This window comes from Microcebus murinus, chromosome 16 (genome assembly GCF_040939455.1).
Source record: "Microcebus murinus isolate Inina chromosome 16, M.murinus_Inina_mat1.0, whole genome shotgun sequence".
Lineage (NCBI taxonomy): Eukaryota > Metazoa > Chordata > Mammalia > Primates > Cheirogaleidae > Microcebus > Microcebus murinus.
The window spans coordinates 28,285,319-28,307,306 of record NC_134119.1 but is presented as its reverse complement, the minus strand read 5'-3'; the positions used below and the strand labels follow the sequence as shown (position 1 = coordinate 28,307,306).

General features: G+C 52.4%; 1 protein-coding gene across 2 annotated transcripts in view; it reads right to left on the bottom strand.

Moving 5' to 3' along the window:
* Positions 1–21,619, bottom strand: part of RSPO4 (R-spondin 4) — a 32,362-nt gene extending 10,743 nt beyond the window's left edge. For both annotated transcript variants that reach the window (XM_012754638.2, XM_012754639.2), the window contains exon 1: positions 21,541–21,619. In XM_012754638.2, coding sequence (XP_012610092.1) covers positions 21,541–21,619 — 79 coding nt within the window. The remainder of the gene's footprint in view (positions 1–21,540) is intronic.
* Between the last annotated feature and the right edge of the window lie 369 nt (positions 21,620–21,988).

Below are 21,988 nucleotides of genomic sequence, written 5' to 3'. Positions count from 1 at the left end.
AGACTTGCTCTCTGCGGCCTCGGGAGATCCAGGTGGCAGGGCGATCTTACAGGACTCCTTGGCGCAGCCTTACGGACCCAGGACTGTCTACTGCAGAGATTCTTTCATGGAAGAGGGAGGAAAGCGTCGTCCATCTTGTTTAGGTCCCTGGGCCTCTCTGACACACGACAGTGACTGGCGATGTTGGGTCCTCAGCCGCGCAGGCCAGCACAGAGTGACGCCGGCGGGGACCGGGGTGCCTGCCGCCTCTGTGCCTCGGCACTACGGAAGCCCACTGGACCTGAGATGCGACCCCATCGCCAACGGGCGAGGGAACCCTCAACCGGTTTGAGGTGATCTCTGCCACTTGGCAGAACATTACAAATTCAAATTACAGATTATGTTCCATTACTGCAAAACAAAGTGGCATTTCCTACGAACTGGATCTGTGGACGGAGACTCACACCGCGACATGGGTGTCATTGCCCATTTTGCAGATGAGGAAACTGAGGCTCAAGGAAGTGAAGTGATGTGTCTGGGGTCATGCAGACTCAGCAGGGGCAGACCCACGTCTATCCGCCCCACAAGGCTCTCTTGTGAGCATTTGTTCAGGGCCTCCAGTGCCAGGCAGAGCCTGGGGCCACAGGGGTGAGCCACACTTGGCCCCTGCCCATAAGGTACTCACAGCCTGGTGGGAAGGACTGAAGCCCACAAAGGTGATAGTAAAGTAGGATCCGATAAGGGTTCCAAGGTGAAAGAGCTTAGGGATCACTCAGCCCCACCCCTGCAGTTTCATTGGGGACCCTGAGGCTAGAAATGGGAGAGGCCTTCCCCAAAGTCAGGCGGCCAAACTGCAAACAAACTGCAAGTTCGAGCTACAGCTGTTTTTGTAGAACGATGGCTCAATATGCTCAATGCAAAAGAACCCAAGAAGAACCGTCCCTGATCTCAGAGAGTGCTGGCCCGCAGGATCGATCTTCAAGCCCAGGTGTTTGAGGGCTGGTGGCTCTGTCTTCTGCTGCATCTTTGGCCCTGGCAGTTGGCGAGAGTGCCCTCTAGTGGCTGTATGTTGTTATGGCACCTCTGACTTTTAGAATTCTCATGGTCTCAGTGGCACATCTCTATAACCCATTAGACAGAGAAATGCCATTTCCCCTCCCCAAACTCCACCCCTAAGGTCACGAGTTTAGGGACTTGAGTGCTGACTTTATGAATAATAAGTAATGACAACTAGAGTTTGTACAGTGCTGCTCTAGAAAGAGCCAAACTTGATGGTTCCTAAACTTGACTATGCATAAGAATCCCTGATCCAAAGAGTGGAAAAGACTTATAAAGACTTATAAAGTATCTGGTTTGGGCCCAGGAATGTGAACTTTAACAAGTCCAAAATAAATGTAATAGGCATTTTGGAGGTGTCTTCCCAGCTCATGTCTTCTTTCCCCGAGAACTGGCCCTGGTAGCCACATTTGTGCTACATGGCCCTGATCCTGCCCAATGGTGGTTTCAAATGGCGACCAGCAGCTCATCAGGCTGAGCTAATGAGACTGTCTGTTCTGAAAATTTTGACTTAGGGCTGATAGACAATGGCTGGCCTCTTGATCTGGAAGGCAGCCTGTTCAGGTGCATGTGTGGGAAGCCTTGGCGGGCACTAGCGAGCAGAGCAGAGACCCCTCCCCTCTGCACTCTCAGACTTTAAGCTGATGTAGTGCCATCTCCACCCAGAGGCACTTAACCTGGACTTGCCCAATCCGAGCATCAGGTGCCCTGGACTACAGAGGTTCAGACACAGGCACACATCCCAACAGGAGCTAGTTTGGGGATTTTTGTTTGACTGAATGGGTGCGTGTGTGTCTGTGTTTTCTTTTCCACTCTTTGGATCTGGGAGGATGTAGCCAGAGCTGATGGCTGCCACGTTAAGGGAAGAGCAAGAATGAGGCCACACTGCAGCAGCAGAGACAGATTCCAAAAGGAGTCGTCTGTGCACCTGGGGGATCCGCAAATTCTCTTCTTTTCTCAAGCCACTTTGAGTTAGGTTTTCTGTCACTTGCACCAAATGACTCTTGACTAATACAGAAGCAGAGAGAGAAAAAATAAACAAATCAGATGCAGAGAGAGAAGCAGCAACCAGAAACCTCATGGGTTCCTAAGACACACAAAGTTTCTGACAGCCTTCCAGTCCCTCCCAAGGCTTGGCTTGTCTCATAGCTCCGAAGAAAGCCACTTTTTCACTTGGGCTAGTGTTCTCTTCTGTCAACTTACAATCAAAATGGGTGTAGCTCACTAGTTAGGAAGCAGATCCTGGTGGAGCAGCTCTGCCTCGGCAGGGGTGAGGAGGCTGGATCCCCACCCCCCAGCCTGACAGCTCTGATGCCCCAAGGGACCCTGGGGTTCCAGGGAGCACACTTTGAAATCCCCTGGGTCCTTCTGCACCTCAAGTGCATCTTGGCCTCTATTGCTGCCTTCTTCCAGCTAGGATGTGTATTTCTAATTAAGAGCATTTGAGCTCTAATTGCAACCTCCCCAAGTTTTCTTGGGACATACATCAGAGCAGATGGCAGGCACCCCACGTAATTTCCCTTAACAACTGTCTCCCGTAATCAAGACCATCTCCGCCACCTCCTCCCCATCAAAATGCCAGTCAGCCCCAAAAGTATGGCCCTGGGTTGCTCCAGCAGCTGGAGAGGCTCAGAATGACATCTGAGTCACTCTGTCTTTCTGCAAGCACCCAAAGGATGAGTTGAGACTTGGATGTCCATTTTATGGAGAATGGTAGTGGAATTAAACACACCAGGCTTGACAGTTTACAAAGTGATGGAGGCTCATGATGATTCCGAACGCATGCATTAACCCAGGGTTGAGTCATTCATTCATTCAGTAAATAATTACTAAGCCCCTACTCTGAGTCCAGAGGGGCTCAATGGTTATGAGCTTTGGGGGCAGCTGTGTGGCCATGGGCAAGGTACTTGACCTCTCTGAGCTTCAGTTTTTCTAGCTGTAAAATGGGAGTAATAATGCTTATCTTGCTGGCTTATTGAGATGGCACATGAAAACTCAGCTCAGAGCTGAGCACACAGCAGTATCTGATAAACTGGAGCTATTATTATTACGTCGAAGAGGATGATGTGTCTTCAACCATCAAGGGACTTAAACCTCTAAGGTCATGTGTTATGGTGCAGGTGCCCAGGTTGAAATCCTGGCTCTATCACTCATTGTGTGATGTTAGACAAGTGCCATCATCTCTGGGCCCTGGTTTCCCCATCTGAAAAATTGTGGCAGCAATTCCTACCCCCACAAGCCTTATCATGAGGGCTATGCAAACAAACCAGCAGGTGTCAGGCACATAGTAGGTGTACCTGTGTACACATAAGTTCCCTTCCTGTTCCCTTCCTGTTCCCACCGTGATGCACAGTGGGATTGCCAACCAGCATTTGGACCCTCCTCCTCCTTCACAGGTGAGCAAACGGAGGCCACAGACATTGGTGAGGCTGGAAGGAGGTCAGTAGGGTGCAGGCACGTGGTCTTTGCCTCTCTGGATGGCGAAGAGCTCAGGGGAGAGACATTAGGAGGCAGCTTTGGTCCTGGGTGAAGGGCAGGTTTGTTCTTTCTGTTGGGCACAGGGAATGACCTGTGCTCTTCAAGTAAGGGTTCCCAAGCTTAGGGTCAGGGTCACCCACATCCTGAGAACAGCCTCAAGCTCCTTGTTTCAACTGGAGCCAATGGCTCAATGTTTGCAAATGATCTCTGTATTTTCTTCCATTTGGGGATTTTTGAGTGGATTTAGGGCCACCTCTGCAAAATCATGCCTCCCATCCACCTTCTCTCTGCAGGGCGTTCCTTGAAGGGAGTCACAAAGCACAAGGTGACATCTGGGACCTTGAAAATTACATGTTCTCCTAGACAAGTTCATCTCCTTAGCAGCCCACAGGGAGTCTGTTACTGAAATATCCTCAATACTCAAGCCAAGAACAACTCTAGTTCTATAATTTTTTTAAAAAAAGAATAATTTGGATAGGTTGCCAAAAGTTTAAAAAATTAAGATATTTCATATTAAAAAGCCAGACTTTGGACTTCTCTGGAAAAAGTCAGGACATCAGGGCCTGCAACAGTGGGCCTGCATTCTCAGGGCAATTAGTGGTTAGAGTTACATAAATGGGACATGTGCTCGCCAGTTTGCCACAGTCCCTGCCACTCCCTATTATTGTCCCTGATGCTGAGGGCAGAGGTCAGCTGCCATATATTATCATCCCTGAGCTGCACTTTATGGCCACTTCACTCACTCAGATTATAGGACTAGGTAGAGCAGGGTTCTCAAACTTGGGCATGCACCAAAGTTACCCGGAGGGCTCATTAAAAACGCAGGCTGCTGGCCCCCCTCAGAGCTGCTGATTCAGTAGGGCTGGGCAGGGTGGGGCCTGGGAATCTGCATTGGTAACAAGTTCCCAGGTGATGCTGACGCTGCTGGTCCTGGGCCCACACTTTGAGAGCCACTAGTGTGGAATGGGGTTAAGAGCCAGACTGGACAGGTTCAAATCCCAGCTCCGCCCCTTGCCCTTGTCCATGTGACCTTGAACTTGTGCTTTGGCCTCTCTGTGATTCCGTTTTCCCATCCGTAATACAAGAATCCTATGGGCTGACCTCACAGGTATGTTGTGAGGACCAAAGTGGGCCTGACACCACTTAAAAGGGTCTCCATGGTATATCCCTGTTACTATTACTACTGTCACCACCTGCTTTGCCTCTGCTGGCATTTGTGATCCTGGAATTGCTTTGACAATCAGTCCAGAGCTTTCTATTTTGATGCTGGCATTTTGGGGGGTAGAGTTTCTTCATAATTGGGGTGTGCCCAGGGAAGTGTGTCTTGCGTGAGAACATCGTGTGTCATGGTGGACTAAGGATTTAACACAGCTGTGCTGAGGACTCCCTGGGGGTGAGAAGGATGGGGAAGGAGAGAAAGACACCACTGTCCCCTGCCCCAAGGCAGTGAGCCTGAGGGGGCTAGGCCCTGCCCTGGTCCCTGGGAAGGATCCAGAATGCTGTATGGGCGGCCCCAGGGAGACAGCGCTGCGCAGCCCATCCTCCACTCGCTGCCGGGCAGTGGGGGATGCATGTCACTGATGACCAAAGGAAATAAACAACATCTGGGCGCCCGCCTGCCCGCTCAGGCCGCCACATATGGGAGGCAGTCGCCACCGCTGGAGGCTGGCTCAGAAGAGCCCCTGGCACATTCCTGCCTGGGGGGTAGATTGCACCACCCCAGCAAGGGGGTGGGCCCTGGAGACTCCCCAGGATCTGGAGCTAGAGGCCTCCAGCCCACTGCACCCTTCTCAGTAAAGGAAGGAGGAAGGAGGGAGGAGAACCCAGAGGGCCTTATGTTCAGCAGAACACCGAGGTGGTCTTGGCTATGGGGCCTGAAAAACCACCACTTCCTGGCTGGGTGATTTTAGGCAAGTGGCTTCACCACTCTGAACCTCAGTCTCTTCTTCTGTAAAATAGGGACAATAGTAGCATGCACCCCCCAGGCACCTGTGAGGATGACATGAGCTTATCCATGCAAAGTGCTTAGCACAGCTAAGGACAGAGGAATAAGCGCTATGTTATTACTTGATCTTGATTCACAAGAGATGCTCTTTCCTTCCTTCCTTCCTTCCTTCCTTCCTTCCTTCCTTCCTTCCTTCCTTCCTTCCTTCCTTCCTTCCTTCCTTCCTTCTTTCTTTCTTTCTTTCTTTCTTTCTTTCTTTCTTTTCTTTCTGGCAGAGTCTCACTCTGTTGCCCGGGCTAGAGTGCTATGGTATCAGCCTAGCTCACAGCAACCTCAAACTCCTGGGCTCAAGCGATCCTCCTGCCTCAGCCTCCTGAGTAGCTGGGACTACAGGCATGCGCCACCATGCCCGGCTAATTTTTTCTATATATATTTTTAGTTGGCCAATTAATTTCTTTCTATTTTTAGTAGAGACGGGGTCTCGCTCTTGCTCAGGCTGGTTTCAAACTCCTGACCTTGAGCAATCCTCCCGCCTCGGCCTCCCAGGGTGCTAGGATTACAGGCGTCAGCCACAGCGCCCGGCCCGAATGATGCTCCCTTGAGACCTGAGGCCAGCTTGGCTTGTTCTCCTTTAAATCCCCATCACCTTGGAGGTGCCGCTGTTTCTTAAATGAATGAATGAAGTGTCCTTAAAACCTGTTCTCAGGGAGCTCACAGTCTAGTAGGGAGGACCGGACTCATAGAAATGTAAAGCAAGCCTACGACCTCTGCCCCGAGGGGCTCCGAGCCAAATCCAACAGGGAGCCCATCAGTAGGTGTGTGTTCAGGTGATGAGATGCCTGTTCCGTGTGTGTCAGGTCCCTTCCAAACTCTCTAGGGGTGATTCTCTGGCCACCTGGAATCCCGCACAGACACTGGTTTATATGGGCCGGTTGGAGGAGGGTAGTGGTGTAGCCAGGGTTCAAACCCACATCTGTCGATCTCACGGCTGGTGGTAATCCTCAAATTTAAACCCGCATCAGCATCACCTGGCATTGCTTATTCAGAACAAGAGGTGCCACCGCCTTTCAACACCTGCTGTTGGTTTAGCACTTGCGGTGTGCCGGGTGTTGTACGTGCAGGAACTCATGCGATCTCCAAAAAGTACTCTGCAAGGGCTTCCCAACTGTTATATAATGTGCACACCAAGTGCCCATGGGTCTGGGGTTAAAGTGTAGATTTTGATGCCAAAGAGCAGGGTAGGGCTTGGGATTCTGCTTTTCTGACAAGCTCCCCCGGGCAGCCGCCGGTGCTGGCCCCAGACTCACTCCAAGCAGCCAGGAGGGAGGCGCTGTCAGTGCTCCTCGGTTCACAGCCGAGGCCGCTGAGACCCAAAGAGCAGCACCTGGAACTCGCGGGGCCAGACCTCCCTCCGCAGGTGACCCAGGCCACAAACTCTTTCTCCTGGGACACAATGCCTTGCCCCAGTGGCCCGATGATGGATGGGGGATGTTAGGGGTGATATCTGGAAGGGGCAACCTGGCTCCTCTCAGCACTCATAGGACAGGCATTTCCCTAAGTGGTCCAAGTTGGGGACAGTCTCTGCTCAACTCAGCATGACGGGAAGAGGAGGGGCTGGCTTCTTAGTGCCTGAGCATGGGTGTGGGGACAGGGGAGACCCACCTCTAAAGGCTAGAGGGCCCTTGAGCGGGAGCATGGAAAAAGCCAGGGCTTTCCGGGGTGCCAAGTCGGGGGCGGACATTGTCAAATGCAGGCTGCCTGTGCCTGGCATTCCTCCCTGCTGCAAGCCAAATCTTCCCCATCCCTTAAGGACCAGATGCATTCTGCCCCCCCATTAGCTGCTCATTAGGAGAAGTTACATTTGTGTTCCTGGTGGGAGCCTTGGGGCACTGCGCAGCCCAGAGCAGCCACCAGTGACCTTCAGAAAGATCGTATTTAGAAAGAAGGACTGTTATTGGATCCCTCATTATTCGGCAAGTTGAGCAGGAGGCAGGGACAGCCAGCTGAGACCGGGACAGGGAAGGGAGTCACCCCCTCCAGCTGGCTTCCCCTGGACCCATCTCCCAAGAGCTCAGCACCCTGTGAGCCATGAACACAGAATTGTCACGAAGCTGTCCCGAATGTGAAACTGTCACAAAACCAAACTGTCTGTAGAACTGTCACAAAACTGTCTTGAGTGTGAAAGTGTCACAGTGCTGTCAAGTGTGTGACACTGTGTAAGAAATTGTCTTGCAATTGTGCTAGGGGCAAAACTGTCATGAAATTGTCAGGAATGTGTGGTTGCCACTCATTTGGAAAAATACTGGGAAACAGTTCCTTTTCTTTTCAAGTGATGGGAATAGGGTTACTGTGTGCGTGACCTTGAGCAAGTTGCTGAAATGCTCTGTGCTTCAGCTGACATGGTACACAGTAGGTGCTCAATGAGTACTTGTTGAATGACTCTTCGGGATTGGGAGTGGACTCAGACAGGTTCTGGCTCTTTCCAATCCTGGTTTTCTCCCACAGCGAGTTGGTCTGATGCATGAGCTTGTCCAGGTCTCTGGCCTCTGGGACCCTCTCTGAGCCTACCCTGGTTGTTGTAAAGTCCTGTGTGCAAAGTGCCTGGAAATACCAGGGCAGAAACACCAGCTGCTGATTCCGTCTCCCTCCCTTGGGCAGTTTATGATGCTCAGGGCTCTTTAGGACTGTGGCGGCCTCTCAGGGCTCTTGGGGGCGCTGTAAAGGCTTCAGCTGTGGCTGAGTAGGGCATTAGGACCCTGGCAGGGCACCTCTGGCTCATCGGGATGCTCAGTGTGACAAGGTGGGGGACAATGCCCATTGCTCCAAACCCAGGAGGCCCCCTTGAACCTTGGGGACAACACAATCTCTAGGATTCCAGGAAAGGTGAGGGGAAACCATCTAAAGGGACTGAACCCCACTGAGAAAGGTACCAGGTTTCGCAGTGAGCTCTGTGAATTACCTTCTGCACTTTTTCATGCTGAAGTCCTGTGATCAACAGAGCTCAGGGAAGAATGAAGACCTTGGTTCCTGTCTCAGCCTAGACTCAGACTCCTTGTGTGACCTTTGTCAGAGCACCTTGTAGCCCCATGACTCAGTTTCCCCGTCAGAAAAAACAAAAGATTGGTCTTGATGCAGTGCTTTAGAACTTCTTCTTAGTCAAGGAAGCTTTCGGTTTTTTCCAAGATGAGATGTGAGATAAGGGCTCAACTCATGACATGGGTAAGAGCTGAGCTGCTCTGGCTGAGGCCAGGGGAGGGGGAGGGTGGGACTGTCAAACCCAGTCCTTTGGCTCCCTTTGCCCCACTCCCTCAGGACCCTCTGAGCCCCAAAGTCCCACCGTGCTAATGGCAGTAGGACAGGCGGTACAGGACTGCGGAGCAGATAAGAGCTCTGGCTCTGGGGGCAGAGGAGCCCCCAGAGCTTGGGTTCAATTCCCAGCTTAAGCTCTCTTAGCCTCAGTTTCCCCATCTGTAATATGGGGATAGTAACCATCTACAGACATCACTCGAAGGTTCAATAAATTGGTGTGTGTGGCGTGTTCAGAAGAGGGTCTGGCAGGTGGCAGGTGCATGGTGATGGGACAGCTGTGAGCAGCTGTGCAGTGCTGACACGGGCCAGACTGTCATGACTACCCTATGAGGTGGGTCTTATTATCTTGTCTTACAGACAAGGAAGCTCAGGCACAGAGAAGGTAAGTATGTTGCTCAGGATTGCACAGCTGGTAAGTGGCAAGCTGGGACTCAAAGCCAGGCAGTCTTAGCCACTGGCAGTCGGGATGATTTTAAGTACTGGGGAGAACCCAGCCCCCAGGATAGGTCCAACAGAAACACTCCTCTCACCTCATAAAATTAAGCCCTAAGGGAGCTTTGCAATACGATCCCAGTGCTGAGAAAACTTGGAGCCCCATGGCCAGTGGGCCTCTGGGAAAAAGCTGGGTCTAGAAGCCAGGGCTGGCAGAGGCAGGCCCCTGGTCAGAGTGGCCCTCAACACCGGGCCCTGTCGGTGCTCCAGAGACAGCCCCAACCCCTCTTAGCCAGCACCCTGGGCACCTGGAGGTTCTCAGGGGGGTAGGGAGTTGGAAATCCAGTTTGGGCCTCTAGCCACACCAGGCACATTGAGCATCTTCAGGGCCCTTGCTCTGGGCCTGGCCTCTCCCCATGGCTTCCTCCACCTCCCAGATCCTAGTACAAGGGAGGGTGCCCAGAGGTGGACTATTGTTCAGTTCTGTGGGTCCTCAGGCAAGTCTCTCCTGTCTCTGGGCCTCAGTTTCTCCATCTGTCATATGGATGGTTAACTCAGTGTCTCTAAGGGCCCAACGTTCACTTAGCCAGCCAGCCGACAGGTATTTCTCTTTTCTAGACTCCAGCAGCATAGGGGTGAGAACAAGAAATGAAAACCTCTAATTTGCTTTTATTTGATTTATTAAACAACGTTACTAAACAAATCTGAGACCTGTAGAAACATTTCAGAGAGATACACAAAATAATACTAGACTTGAAATGTCCATTTCCCAGGGACTTGGTTTTAGTTACCAATGACTCGCCAGCGCCGTGCACAGTGCCTGCTGTATACTGGGTGCTGTGTAAATGTTTGTTGAATGAATGTATGAACAGAACTTATCTTGCTGTTCTATAGAGAGCTGCCTCACGAGTCTGAGATTGGGGCCAGATACCCCCTCCAAGACTTAACTGAGAGGGAACAAACCATCACTGCTACCCTCCACCCCTACTGCCTCCCCAGCCCCTGTAAACCACTGCCTAAAGAGGACTTAAGGAGGATTGTCCAGCAGTGGCTGGGGCAGGGCACCCTCCCAACTCCCAGGGGGCTCCCTATCCCTGAAGGATGGGGAACCAGCACTTCACCCCCTGGCTGAACCCACACTTGCTGATCTGCCCCTGTCTACTGGGGGCGAGGGGAGAATGAATGAGAGATGCAGAAGGGGTGGGGCGGACCTGGCCAGCCTGCACTGCCACCAGTTGGCCAATGTGCTGTCAATTTCCTGTCCTGGTCCAGTGGATATTGAAGGAGGCAGCTGAGCTTGATCGAAGGCTGCGGACTCCCAGCCCAAAGGGGCACGAGGCAGTGGGGGACCATGGGGTAGTGGGGCAACCAGGCTGATAAGAAGAGGTCAAGCTCATGCTCCCCCCCCCAATAATTACACCTGTGCCCCAATTAGGGCACAGCGGGGATGGATGGAGGCAGAGCAACATTCAGTGTCCTTCCCGCAGCTCACGGGAGATGGGCCCGAGTTGTCTGATGCTGGGAGTTGCGGAGGCCACAGCAGCACCAGGGAAGTGACTGCAGCTGTCTCTGTCGCCACCCCTTCTTCTGCTCCCCAACACACAGGAGAAACAGACCCAGAGGGAGGAGAGGAGGGAGTGGGAGAGCAAGAGAGATCTCCCCACAGGGAGGATCGATGGAGTCAGGAGCCAAGTCAGGGATGGGGAAGAAGAGGGCTTTAAGTCAGACCTAAATTTTAAAAATTCAGCACTGGGTACTGAGCTTCTCAATACCCGAAAGTTGTCAGAAAGCTCTGAGATCTGCCCAGAGTTATAAAGGATTGAGTTTTAGAGATACGACAGTGAATTACAGGGGGGGAGAAAACACATGTCATGTGTGTAACCCTCTGTTACATGTTTAGTCTGATCATTAAGCCAGTGACACACAAAGCAGGCCAAGAATAGCTATCCTTAATATACAAAGAACTCCTACAAATCAATAAGAAAGAGGAACAACCCAAGGGGAGGGAGAATGAGCAAAGATATTACAAGTAGTTTGAAAAAGAAAGACAGATGGGCCAGTAACCACATGAAAACCTGCTCCACCTCCTTAATAATTTTCAAAATGAAAATTAAAACAAGGATAAAATAATTCTATGACCTACAAGATAGGTAAACTGTAAATGGCTGACAGCCCCTGCAGAGTGTCCTTCAAGCCAAAGTCACCCAGCCCTGGGGCAGGGAGCCTCCAGCTGACATCTCTTTTGCATTAAAACTCCCTGTTGTTGAGCCGCCACTTCCATCAGAGTCCGGCCCCCAAGGAGAGGGACAGCTTACAGCCAGCGTTCCACAGATGTGTGCTGACCGCATGCAGTGGTCCCAGGGGACGGCCAGGAAAGAGGGTGAACAGAGAGGTGTCACCCGCCTTTGAGAGTGTCCGCAGGAAGATTGCTGCACAGAACTAACACTTGCTGGAAGAATCGCTCATGGGAAAGGCTGTCGTGCAAGGAGCAGAGAATCAGGGCTCGCACGCTGGGGTGTGGCTTTTTGTGAGACCTTCTTATACGGACTCTTGTAAGATGAAAAAACCAGACCCTGAGGCAGAACAATCCCCCTCTTCTGCCCCCCAAAAGCCAATGGATTTGACCATTTGGACAATACCATAAGTAATGAGTTCTACTCTGCACAGGTGAGTACTCTACCAAGTTAGCAGTTGGATGACAGCCTGAAAAAAGATATTTTTAATGTCGAAATCAACAGGGGATTCCTATGTAGGTAATACAAGGAAACCTTATAAATTCACAAGAAAAGTTCAGGAAATCCAATTTTAAAAATAGGCAAAATAAAAATAAAACAAAAAATTTAAAATAAGGTGAATAAAAGCTATATAAAGATAATTCAGATAAATAAAAAAATTTATTTTATTTTTTGACTCCTTTTTCCATCCTCAAATTCAAAAAATATTAAAATAAAATAGCATTCGAAAACAAAATTAAACAAGTAAAAAAATGTGAAAATTCATTAAAACAAAAAATACATTTGTTAATTACATTTAAGTAAATTCATAAAAATAAAATCTTTAGAAATAAAATTAAAATGTTTAAATAAAAATAGAATTTTAAATTTAAAATAAATAAAAGAAATGATTTTTTTTGGAGTCAGGGTCTCGCTGTATAACCCGAGCTAAAGTTCAGTGGTGTCATCATAGCTCACTACAACCTCAAACTCCTGGGCTCAAGCGATCCTCCTGCCTCAGCCTCCCAAGTAGCTGGGACTACAGATGTGTGCCATCATGCCCAGCTAATTTTTTCTGTTTTTGATAGTGATAGGGTCTGACTCTTGCTCAGATTGGTCTTGAATTCCTGACCTCAAGTGATCCTCCTACCTCGGCCTCCCACAGTGCTAGGATTACACAGGAGTGAGCCACTGCGCCTGGCCTTTAAGAGTAAACTAAGAAAGCAGCAAATTTCTTACAATTTTCAAAAGAAAGAAAGAAAAAGAAAAGAAACACAGGTACACACACACACACACACACACACACAACGAGGGCAGGGTCTTGCAAGACTGATGCTGATAGTGTGCTATGAATTAAGGGTCTGATTGGCTCAAATGCCTGTGGAGGCCGGGGCGGGGCTGGGGGAGTGAGGGAGGGGGACAGGCTGAGGGGTGGGAGGGGAGGAGGAAGGGGAGCATTGTCCAAAGGCAGCATCTGACTGGATTTTTCCAGCCTGCTGTGGGCAGAGGGCAGGATGTCAGGCCCCACGATGGCCTCACCCATAAATCCCCATCACATCATTTATGCATTTGTGATGTGCTGACACCACACACACACACACACACACACACACACATACATTATTCCATCCTCCCTGCCATCCTCTGAGGTCCACATTCATGAAGGACAGAGGCTCAGAGAGGGTGGGTCATTGTGCCACAGTCACACAGTGCTTAGGACCACCCCATTATCTGATTGTGGTCTCCTCAAAATGACTTTTTTTTGACAAGTTAGGGCTGCTGCTGAGAACTTTTCTAACAGAGGCAGGGCCATCCCTGACACCAGGGTTGAACACTCTGTATACTAGAAAGATCCAGCTTCCTAAGTCGCATGACCAAGATCACCATTAATTGAGCACCAACTGTCTTCCAGGTGGGTTCACCCCCATAGTCTTCTTGACCTTCATGCTATTATTGTCCCCATTGTACTGACAGACAACATTGAAATTCAGGAATGAAATATTGTCACCCAAGCCTGGCAACAGCAGAACTGGGAGCTGAGCCCAGGCCTGTCACAACCCAAATCTCACGCTCCCTGCCTGGCACCAGACACTCAGCAGTCACTGACCGAGCACCCATTATGTGCCGGGAATGCCTTGTCTGTCTATCTTTCATGCCCACTTTGCAGTTAGCCAACAGAGGCACAGAAGGGAGAGGTGACCTGTCCAAGGTCACTCAGCTAGTAAGTAGCAGAGCCCATGGCCTTTGTGACAGCCTGTGGGCCCTCAGTGTTCATCTGGGACTTGCTAGAGACAGCTGTGCCCGCTTGCCCACACCGGAGAGCGCTTGGAAGGCAGTCACGACATTCCTCCTCTTGGTGTCTCCACCCTTGGGGATGTGGGCGCTGCTATCCGGCTCCAGGGAAAGTGGACACTTCTGGCGAAAGGGAGTGGTCTTCCCATGTGGTCTGGGTCCCCTGGGCTTGGAATCCCTTTCTTTTGAGCTAGTGGAACAGATCCCCCCACCCACAGTGAAAGCGGAGCTCCCAAGAGCCACAGAGGAGGGACCTTACAAATTGCTGGCAAGAAATCATTCCGGGGCAGGCGATGGCGGTCTGGCCTGAGGCAGCAGCGCCCTGGAGTTAGCCTCACCTGTCAGGAGATGGGACCCAGGCCGTTCCCGGAGGGATATGGAGGAATCTCCAAGCGTGGGCCTGAGGGTAGGTACGTCCTTCATGCTGCCGACTTGCACAGGGCTAAGAAAGGACACTGCAGCCCACAGAGATCTGGGGGCACACCCCATGCCCTCCCCGTCCTGGCTGTGTGGCCTTCGTAAGTTGGTTTCCCTCTCTGAGCGTGCAGGGCCTCATCTGTAGACTGGGAGAATAACAGGGTGTGCATGGGGCTGTAATGTGGATGAACTGGGAGAAGGTTGGCATGGTGGTTTTGCACCCAAGCTTTGGAATCAATTGGCTGCATTTAAATCCTGGTTTTTGCCAAATCTACTCTGCTAACATATTGGATTGAAACATATGAAATTGCTAATATGTGGCTGTATTCAACTCACAAAAATGGCAATTTCATACCCTTCATCTAATGTTCTCTTTCTCACTTCAGTTTCCTCCTCTGTAAAGTGTAGATAGTAACAGTCCCCTCACAGGGTTGCTGCGAGGATTGAATAAGGCTGGGAGGCATCTGAGCTCTGCAGTTAGCACCAGGCTCTGGGACTAGGAAGGATCTGAACCCTGGCTGTGTGGTCCTGGGCAAGTTACTTAACCTCTCTGTGCCTTAGTCTTCTCATCTATAAAATAGAGATAATAATAGTGCCCACTTCGCAGGTTTATTAAGAGAACTGAATCAATTAATATCCATAAAGTACTTGGAACAGAGCCTGACATTGTTAAATAAAAGAATGCAGGTGACATCCGGCATAGAGGAAATGCTCAACCACAAAACCAAACCCCAAATAGACTTTTTTAAACCTTTGATGCTATTTTTAAAGAAAAGAAGATATGCTTTTTGGGAACATACATGTGCGTAGAGATATAAGTGAGGAGCACGCTCCTGGGTGTCCGCCACGGCCAGGCCCATTCTGTCCTGACGGTGCCCACAGCCCAAGGCTCTGAGGGAAGGACTGGCCTCCAGGCGGTGATGGTTCTGTGGCTGGCCCAGGTCTCAGCCCTGTCCCTCTCATGGAACCCCACAGCCAAGCCACAGACCATATGTGGCAGCTTCACATCACTCGGGTAACTCTAGCGGCCTCTGAGCGGCACCCAGCCCTGCGGTGGGCCCCGGTTATTAAGAAAGCTCTGCAGACGGCCTTCCATCTGGGGAAGCGCCTAGATTCCGTCTTCTCTTGTGGCATTTACCCCAGCCCTGGGAAAAAGGCAAGGCAGACAGCACTCCCAACTCACACTGGGGGAAACTGAGGCTCAGAGAGGCTCTAAACCAGACCTGTCAGGCCCGGCTGCAGGCTGCCTTCCTCCACCTACCCAAAGCTGCCCTCACCCCAGTCTCTCCTGCACCCTCACTCCCCCCCACGGCTGGGCGGCCTCGGGGGAGGTTCTTCCCCACTTGAGCCTCCAATTTTACAAGTGTTGGTCTCTTTATAGCCCTCACACTCCACTCTTCTATAACCCTCTCCAGGACTCCATGGAGAAAATGAAAGTTGACCTGTAATGCAAACTGTAAAGTGCCATACAAACAAGAGGGTGGTTAGTGGCAGCATTAGATGGGTTTTCTGGAGAAGTCTACAGCAGGCAGGATTCGCTCCTGTGGGTTTTGGAATCAGGAAGACCCAGGTCACACACATATTTGCCACGTGACCTTGGATAAGCCAGTTCCCCTCTCTGAACCAGCTTTCCTCTTCTGTAAGTGGGGGAGGCGGGGGGGGGGGGCAGCCACATCCACCAGACAGGGCTGGGCTGAGGACGGACAAGAAAGGAACATGCGACGACAGCCACAGGCTGGCTGTTCAGGGGTGTCTGATGCAGGGGGATATTTAGGGCTCCGACGGATCATTCCACCTTCCAGGGGCTGAAATCCACACACCTGGGGAAAGACGTGGCCACCAGATTCAGGGTGATTAGAAACGGAGCTCTGGAGCCAGACCCCCTGGGTTCCCACCCCAGCTGCCCTGCCTGCTGCTGTGCCACCACTGGGCCTCATGTCCCCACCAGTAATACAGGGACGCTCCCGGAACCCGCGTCTCACAGCTGTCAGAGGCCCCTGTCGGGTCACAGATGAAAAGTCACAGAAGATGGGTGCGGCTGATGCACAGCCTCCACACTTTTTTGACAATGGTAAGAAATACATTTTTATGTTAGTACAGACACAGTACACACAACACACACACCCACAGCCACACGCACACACTCATTCACACACACATCCACATGTATGTGCACATGCCCCCACATACGTGCATACACACCACCCACTTGTACACACATTTCCATATATAAGTCGGTTGAAACACATGGCTCAAAATACTAATTAATCTTAACACTTGCAATACACTCTGATATTTTCTAAAAAGGAGCTTGGCAGACCACAGCCTGTAGACCAAATCTGGCTGTTTCTGTACGATCTGCGAGCTAAGAATAGTGGAATGTGTGACAGATCATCTGTGGCCCGCAAAGCCCGAAATATTTACTATCTGGCCCTTTACAAAAAGGTTTGCTGATGCCACTCTATTTTGTTCAATTCTGTTCTGTTCCTTTCCATTCCATTCCATTTCATTCAAACATGCTGGCTGCAACTTACTAAATTTATTGCCCCGACCTGCTGATGGGCTGCAAACCGCAGTTGGAAAAACCCTGAATTCATGTGAGCTTCAGTTTTGTTCACTAGATAGAAGGATGGGTGAATAAACCTTACCCGTGTGACACCTTAGCCAAGCAATGTCCCCTGTTTGAGTGTCAGATTCCTCAGCAGAGATGGGACACCACTGGCCTGCCTCTCAAGGCCGGGTTGAGGAACAGCCTCAGGGCGTCCTATTGGTGGCATTCTCCCTGACAAATTTCAAGGAGACGCTGGACTGTGACAGCAGGGACGGTGGAACATCCGTCTCAACACCCAGCCCGGGACCTGGCCCAGAGCAAGGGCTCAGTAAATGTTTCTTTATGACGGGCACCCAAGGTGGCACCCAAGGCCCTCCATAACTGGACTCTGGCCCTGTCTGCAGTCAGACCTCTGGCCACACGGACCCTTGTGCCCTTCCTACCCGGCCAACCAAACTCTCCCCTCCTCCTGCAGGAGTCCCCACCCTCCTGCCGCCTCTGCCTGACAAATTCCTAAATCCTCCCCCTCTGATGAGGCCCCTCTCAAATGCCTCCGCCTTGCAGCCCTCAGCAAATCCGGACAGGATTCAGTGCTATGTTCACACACAGGCTTTGGAGCCTTCAAAACTCAGGGTCCACATTCCGACTCAGCTACTGTGAGCTCCTAGGCAGGCCATTGATCCTTTCTGAGCCTCGGTTCCCTGGTCTGGGAAATGGGTATAACACACAGCCATGGCAGGGTGAGGACTCACAGCTCCACATGCAGAGTGCCCGCCAAGTGGCCGGCCCTCCCTCAGTGGCCTCAAGGGTCTTGTTCAGCGGCCGGGCGGCGGGGCTAGATGGCTTCCATCCACGGGAGAGGGAGGTGGGCTCCTCTGGGCTGGGGCAGTACGAGGTGAAAGTAGCAATTCTTTGTACCCAAGATGGCTCCAGGACTGCTGAGGGGGCATGGGAGGGCGAGTGGAGCTCGGCTGACCTACTATGTGCCAAGTATTCTGCTTTCCGTTTCCCAGCCAGCCCCTATGTTATGAAGAAACCCAGGCCAAGGTGCAAGGTGGCGTTCTATCGAGACACAGTGCCATCCCCTCAGCCCTCAGTGTCCGATCATCACCCTCGCCCTGCCCCGTAGGAATCTCTTTTCCCTTTCAGAACCGCCCCACACCTGAACCTGGCTTCACCTGGATGCCAGCGTCCCTGTCCCTGCTTGCCCCGTCTCAGCGTCTCTGTGTCAGGCTTTGCGACTTACGCAGAAGGATCACATTCACACCACTTACCAGGCCTGGCATGGGCGCAGCCACAGTCATTTTATGATAAAGAAAAAGAGGCTCAGAGAGGGGAGGAGGTTTGCTTGAGATGCACAGCAAGCAAGATGCAGAGGCAAGACAAGATTCAACCCATGGGAGACTCCCCTCCCCCACACCCAGGGCACATTCCACTCTGCTGTAGAATGCGAAGGGAGAGTGGTCGAATCCTTATGAAGTCCCTACTGTGTGCCTTTGGGCACCTTCCCTCTAGACCTGTAGCAAATCTTCCCAGCTTCCCACAGAGGCAAGTATAATTGTTCCCATTTCACAGATGTGGAAACCGTGGATCAGAGAAGGCACGCGGCCTAGTTGAGGTCACATATCTGGGGCAGAAGAGGGCTCAGGGTTTGAATCTGGGCCTACTTGAATTCCAGAGCTCCTTGCTCTGCTCTTTGCTGCCTCAGCTCTGGAAAGATCTAGAAGCTCCATGTGACTGTGAGGACCCTCCCCCCACGGCCCCCGCCAGCAGGCCTTGGATGTTGGAGAAAGCCCGTCACTGCTGTCTTCTCCTTGTTGCCTAAATGCAGCCCCACATCCAGGGCAGGGGACGGAACCAGAGCCCCTCACTCTGCCTGACTGTCCCATTGCCAGGACACCCCAGCATGTTTCAAAAGAGACGTCCCCATCTGGTTCTGATTCATCGGCACTTAATTAACCAAAATGTTGTTTTGTAAGAGACACTTGAGATCCAAGAAACTTTCTCAAGACTTTTCTTTCGTTCTTTCTTAGAAACAGAAAAATTGGGTTTCATCATAAAATAGTGACGCTGGAGCCTACGGAAACACGGTTCTGTGGGAGCCAGGCCCCCGGGGTGACGGTGCGGACCGGGCAGCTGCTGGGCCCAACAAGTCATTCCTCCTGACCTTGCAGGACAGGCTGAAGGCTGAGGCCAAGGACCCAGGTGTGGAAGGAGCTGGGGAAGGGTCACCCCTCCATTCCGTCAGCTCTTCAAGGGCAGGCCCAGGTCTGCTCACCTTGATAGCCCCAAGGTCCTCTACACAGGGCCTGGCACATAGGCTGCCTGGTGACACTTGTTAAATGAACATGCAAATGAATGAATGAACGAGGCACTGCCAATACCCACGTGTCTTTAGGGCACATTCTCCTGCCAAAGTGAGATGAGAAAGTCAAAGCTGGTAGGACTGTGGGAGATTGCACGCAGAACTTTCCAAGCAGATGCCTTATGAGAAGTGGCGTCCAAGGGGTAATGAGCGTGGGAAAACTTTTCCTCTCTATCTCCATCTCTTCCCTGTGCTGAGAAGTCCTGCAGTCAAGAGATCTGCAAAACCCGGCATTTCCCAAACCTGTGTAGCCAGGACTTCTATGGCTGCCTTGCAAATTACGCTATAGGAAGGATTTGTTTAGCCACTCCCCCCATCCCAGTGCCAACAGGGAAACTGAGGCTGTGGGTGGGGCGAAGGGGGGAAATCCATTCACCCAAGGTCACACAGCACAACCCAGTCAGGGATGGGACTGAAATCCAAGGCTATGTCCACTGCCTCCAACTAAGTGGGGCCCCAAGGCTCTCTCTCAAGATGCTGGGCAGGTGAGTGTCCCGCAGACAAGAGACCAGCTACAGGGCGAAGGCTGCCGAGAGCGCCTCCCCCCCTTGGGGCAGTGCATGGAGCAGGTGCCCCCCCACTCAGCTCCTGGGGAGGTGGTGGTGAGCTGTGGAGTGGTTGGGTTGGAATTTTTCATTTTTCTTCCTTTTTTTTTGTTTTGTTTTGTTTTTAGAACTGAGAAACATATTAAATATCTAAACCAGATCCTCTTCAGCTATGGAAACTGAGGCTTTGAGAAGGGAAGATCCACACAGCTCAGGAGAGATCTCAGCATCATGTCAGACAGATTGGGACTGAAGCCTCCTTTGTTCCTTACCTGCTGTGCAAGCTCGGAGAAGTCAGTTCCCCTCTCTGAACCTCAGTTTCCTCATCTAGAAAATAAGCATCTCCCCGCTCCTTCCATGAGTTTGTTGTGAGCAGTGGAGGACACAGTGGACAGGAAATGAGGGTGACGAATGCTTACGAGTGCCCACCAGGAGCCGCGCACCCAGCTGCTCATGCACACGCACTCGCTCGTCTTCCTTACGAGTCGGACACTCAAGATTCTTATTCCCATTTGAAAGATGAATCAATGAGAGGAAAGGTGGTTAAAGGACTCTCAGATGGGTAAACTGAGGATCGGAGAGGCAAAGTGACTTCCCCAAGGTCTCTCAGCTGGTAAGCGAGGAAGCCGGGATTTGAACTCAGGTAGGCTGGCTCCAGAGGCCATGCCTTGACCACTGAACAAAGGCCATTCACAGAGGAGTGCCCCCGGGAGCCCCAAACTGCCCCCAGCTCAGCGGAAGCCCACCTGCCTCTCCATTCCGTTGGTCCCTCTGTCACGGCAGGGGTTGGGGCCCTTGGGGCCACATCTCCCCCACCCCATCCAATCCCACCTGCCACAGCGTCGCTCTTCTTCCTGCTCCCCCCAGGAGCGACCGTGCCCATGCAGGGCTTTTTACACAAATGGACTAGAAACCCCTGGAGGCCAAGCCACTCTCCTCCTCTCTCTCCCATGTAGCCCTGCTCAGACCCACGCCAGAGCTGGACAGGGAAGACGCCAGTTCTTCCACTCACCCGCTGGACAACTGAGCAAAGTTACTTAACCTGTGTGAGCTTGGAACCCCAGCTTTGCAAAATGGGACGGCCCCTGTGTCATGAGGACATAGTGGGGATTCAGCGAGATAGTGCATGGAAAACCCTTGGCACGGTAGGTGGCATTCTCAGAGTGGCACTCAGAAGCCAGAGGGCTGCCCAGCTCAGGCGGGAGACTTGCTCACCAGCTTCCGCTCCTCAGTCGCACAGGCTCTGCCAGCTCCCTCTCTGGGGGGACAGCCTCAAACGCACCTCCTGAGGACATTCTGACTCTTGCAGCATGGGACCCCCAGGTGAGTGTGCATGGACCCCCGGTACATTTATAATCTGAACCTTGGTTCCTCTTCCTAGTGGCCCTAAGAGGTCAAGATGGAAACACTGAGGCTCTCTGAGGGTCTGGACTTCTTCCAAGTCGTCCCCAGAATAAGTGGACTTGAATTCAGATCTCATGTCCAGCTGAGCTCACCAGAGGGGCCCCACCCAGGATCACTGCCCTCTGAGAGGTGACACCTGAGTCAGAGTCAGTGATGGGGCAGGGACTGGGGAATCTGGACTCCCAGCCCTGGGCTCTTTATGTCACCTCCTGGCTCAGCATGAACACTTGGGATGGCTTCTAAGCCATTAACTTTGTCTCCCGGTCCCCCACCCCCAGGCTGGCTCTGGTGGCTTGTCTCTGCACAGAGCCATGCTCCTCCTGGCCAGCGATGTGGCTCCTATGGGGGGTTCCTGCTAGTCCTTCTCTCCGTGGAAAGCTTCCTTGGCCCAGCTTGCTCAATGGCTCTCTCACTGGGTCCCCACGAGCCTCAGTCTCCCCATCTGTAAAGTGGGACTGCCGCCTATCTGGGGGAGCCAATGGCCCAGGGGGTTGGGGTAATAGGCAGACACCCCAAGGGCCATCCCCGGCCACCTGCCCGGCCTCCCCTCGTACCTTGCTTCTTCCTTCGGTTCAGGGCAAGCATGTCCACGGCGTGGGCGAGTAGCAGCAGCAGGCACAGTGGCGCCCGCATCTGGGCAGCCTGGTCCGGGCGGGCGCGTGGGGCTCCTGGCACCCGGGCGGCGCTGCTGGGGCTCCCCGGGCGACCCAACGGCCCGGCGAAGGCGCGGCGGGCGCAGGGGCTGCTCGGAGCGTGCCGGGCGCATCCGCCGCGCGCGGGTCGGTCCGGCCGCCAGGGACCTGCCGTCTGCCCAGGGGCCCGCAGCCAGGTCGTGTGAGGGCGTTGGTGATCCAGGCTCTGCCCTGGCAGGGAGGAGCCGGCGCGGTGGGGCGGCGCGTTAACCCGCTCCGGGACCTGGCGCATGCAGGGGTGGGGGCGGGGGTCGCCCGGGCCGGGGTCCGGGAGGTCTGTCTGTCCCGCAGCCCGCCGTCTCGCGTCGTT